Genomic DNA, 3652 nt, shown 5'->3' on the forward strand with positions numbered 1-3652 from the left:
CCCGGGGATGGGCTGACGCCCCGCAGGAGGTGGGGCCGGGGCTGGCTGGCTGGAGAGCAGCAGCGGCTGCGGGAAAGGCCCTGGGGCCAAGGTGGGCAGGGGTGGGCAGCGTGCCCGGGCAGCCAGGGCAGTCCCGCAGCCCAGGCTGTGCTAGCAAGGGCGCGGGCGGCACCGCGGGGAAGGGCTTCCTCTGCGCCGCTGGGCCCAGGGGAGGCCGTGCCTGGGCACCCGGTGCGGGCTGGGGCTGCCGGGGCGCAGGCAGACACGGGCAGGATGGAGGCGCCGGCTGGTCGGGAGCTGGAGCGCCGGAGGCTCGGGCAGAGGCCGAGGGCGCGGGCTCTGCTCGGCCTGGAGAAGAGGGAGCACAGGGGCTCTGCAGCTCTGCCTGCCGTAATGGGCTTTGCCTGCACCCGTCTTTCTGCTGAGATGGACCAGACACAGACGAACACTGGGGGAAACGCGTCCTCTTTTATTGGCCTCAGGAAGCGTCCACGGCCGAGTCGGGGCTGGCAGCATGATGTCGTCAGGGCAGCTGAACGCCTGGGGCTCCGTCCATGAACTCATCCCTTCTTGTGCCCTGTGCCCGGTCCCGCTGTGCCGTCGGCTGCTGGCCGGGTCCCCGGCTCCCAGTCAAAACCTTGTCCAGGGCCTCACTCACGAGGCATCGGGCTGTGTCCTTCACAGCTGCAGCACAGGCTGCAGGCTTGTGCGGGGCCGGCGTCCATCTTTTCACCCTCAGGGCTGTGCCCTGGTCACCGCGGATGCCCCCAGCAGACGGCACAAGCTGTCGGTGGCCGCTGGCTGCGGTGCTGATGGTCCTTTCCCTGCCCCTGGCAGAAGATGCGGGGGGTGGTGCTGGCACAAAAACCAGCTTGCCGCAGGTTCTGGCAGCTCCTGGTGGCCAAGCTGCGGGTGCGTGCGCGGGTGCCGCTGCCTGCCTGGGGAGAGGCGGCAAGGCTGGCAGACGGGCCGTCTCCTCCCGCGTCGTCACCCTGCTGCAGGGCAGTGCCACCCTGTGCGCCAGGCTGTCCGTCTGCAAGAGAGGCCGAGGAGAGAGGCGGCGTGACTGTGGCCCAGCACCCCGGCTGGAGGAGCTCCTGCGGCCGGGCTGCCCTGCCAGCCCCAGGGCAGCGCTCGGCCCCGCAGGCGGCTGCCAGCCCGCTCCCAGAGCCGGCTGGGAAGAGGGCTGGTCCCCCCGCGGCCCACGGCGACTCCCGGGAGCACTCCCGGCACGCCCGGGCTGCCTGCCGGGCACAGCACGGGGGGCTCAGCTTGCCACGGGGGCCGTGCACGCCTGTCCCCTCCTGCACCTCCCGCCTGCCCGTCGGCAGCTCCTGGGCTCGGGAAGATGTTCAGCCCCGTCTCCCTCGGGCTCCCTACCTGTGCGCGGCGGCTCCCGGCGGTCTGCGAGCTCTCCGGGCAGGGGAGCCGTGGCAGCCTGTCCCCATGGAGGGACGAGGCCCGGCTCTGGCTGCCCTGCGGCGCTGCCTGTAGCTGCCTGCGGCCCACCTGCAGGCAGGAGGAGGAGGAGGAGGCGCGGGATGGAGGCGGCTGCCCTGGCACCGCGGCCCCCACAGTGCCGGCAAGCCCGGCCCCGGCACCAAGGCAGCTCCGTGCGGCCCCGTCCCACCCCCGGCCTCTCCGTCCTGCCCCGTCCCTCACCTGGCGCCTCTTCTGCAGGCTCGGCAGCCCGTGGGCGGGCTGGGCGTGCTCCTTCGCCTCCTCATCCATGGGCATCTTCGGCATTACCTGCCGCCGACCTGCCATGGGCACCCAGGGGAGATGCTGCCTCCTGAGGGAGGTGCTCTCCTGGGAGTGGGCACCCCAGGGCTCTCGCGCCTTAAATACCCCCACTGGCACCGCGGGGACCCCCGTCACAATGGCCTCTGGGCACGGTGAGGGCCCCCATCACAAAGCCCTGGCGGTCGCTGTGGAGATGCCCACGCCAGAGTTTTTGGTCCGTTGTTTCGAATCCGGTTTAGCAATTGGCTCAGGTCATCCTGTTGTAACAGTTTTCGGACTAATGTAAGATTCATTCCAATGGGGGTAGGTGGTGAATCTTGGTGACGTGTATAGCTTGACTGTAGCGATGATGGGTTGTACCAGGAGCTGAATAGTTGAAGTAGCGTCCCATAATCTTAGCAAAATTACAAATGCAGATATTTGAGTGGTTAGAAGTCTCCACAGCGGTGGTGTCTGTAAATGTAGAATCACAAGGAGTTCTCATGCAAACACGTCCATTTCCACCATATATAAGCACAGTTTCAGGGGTTTCATCAGGATGTATTTCAAAATGACAAACATTTTGTCTAGTATCAAGGCAAATGTCTTGGGCCTTAATGGTATTGCCTTCATCCGGTTGTTAAATCCCTGTTGTTCCCGTAGAATACATGCATCAACACCAATAGTTTGCCATTTGTTCCCTTTCTTTGTTTTTGGGCCCATACTCCATACTGTGGGTAAATTTCAGGCTTTTTGTGGGTAGATCCCTTGACTGCACGGTACCCTACCGTTATTTCTTCCCCTGGTGTGGCTCGAAGTGATAGTATTTGAAGAATGTTATTGTAATTGTGAGATACCTTCATTTCCTTCTGGTGTAGTGTCTCCCACCTCCACCCATCTTTCGGATATGCCTCGTTCCCACGTGTAACTGAAATAGCAAGGTTCAGGTTTGTCTTATCTGTCGGTAGGGTTCCCACACTTCCAGCATCATTTAGTAGGTCTTTTTGGTCTGTCCGGGCCACTTTGGAAGAGGTTACAATAAGCACCATGCTCTGCAAAACCCCATTCTGCTGTACTAGGATCATGGGTGTGTACTGGTCCTAGTGATTGATCCGCTTTTAATTCCTGTCTTGGAGTTCTGACGAGCTCTTCATGTTCTGACTTCCATTCCCATGATTTTCCTTTTCCTCAAAGTGAATATAGTGAGCGAGCACTGGTAGAAAATCCAGGTACGGGTTTTCGCCAACATCCTAAACCAACGCCAGGTTCGGCTTCTCAAAACATCAAAACCTAAGATATTTTCATTGTGATCTTTAATTGCAAAGCGAGCAGATGAGATACGCTTCTGGCCCAGGAGCCGTAAATTAAACTTTTGCAGCTTGGCACATAACACTTGCTCCGTTCACTCCAGTGATTTTAAGTCTTTGCCGTCCAGGTCGTACACCCAGCTTCTCGGCATCTTGTTGTGTTGGTGTGGAAATCGGTGCTCCCGTATCGATTAGAAATTTTACCAATTGTTGTCGAGGACCAACCGGAATTAAAATATACTTTGCTTTAATGATGGGTCTAGCCTCATATTCAGAGGAATCTGAGGGGAACAAGGGGTCATCATTGCCCTCATCAAAGTCATCAGGATCACTGCAAATACCACCATCCCATTCCTCAGGGGACACAATTAATTTCCTAAGTGTACAATGTCAGGGGGATTGGGAGCCCGCAGAAGCACTACCTCGACCTTTTCTTCCAACTTTTGTGATTTCTCCTTTTCTTCCGGTAGCTTTTTGCAGCTGCTCGATTTTCAAGGACAGTATTAATTCAGCTTCCTTTCTGCCTTCTACTTCTTCTTGCAGGTCTTGCTCCCTTCTATTGTTATTCTTCCTATACTGATGAGCAGCTTCTGAACAGGTGCCTAACATTTTGCAAGTAATTC

General features: G+C 58.9%; 1 protein-coding gene across 1 annotated transcript; it reads right to left on the minus strand.

Annotated features, from left to right (window-relative positions):
- Positions 1-264: 264 nt before the first annotated feature.
- On the minus strand, positions 265-2057 carry LOC142078004 (uncharacterized). Its single transcript, XM_075140481.1, has 3 exons — positions 1663-2057; positions 1381-1509; positions 265-1033 (listed from the first exon to the last, which is right to left on the minus strand). Exons 1-3 carry the CDS (start codon positions 1765-1767, stop codon positions 524-526), a joined length of 744 nt encoding a protein of 247 aa, XP_074996582.1. The 5' UTR covers positions 1768-2057; the 3' UTR covers positions 265-523.
- Between the last annotated feature and the right edge of the window lie 1595 nt (positions 2058-3652).

Source organism: Calonectris borealis, chromosome 1, assembly GCF_964195595.1.
Source record: "Calonectris borealis chromosome 1, bCalBor7.hap1.2, whole genome shotgun sequence".
NCBI classification, from domain to species: domain Eukaryota; kingdom Metazoa; phylum Chordata; class Aves; order Procellariiformes; family Procellariidae; genus Calonectris; species Calonectris borealis.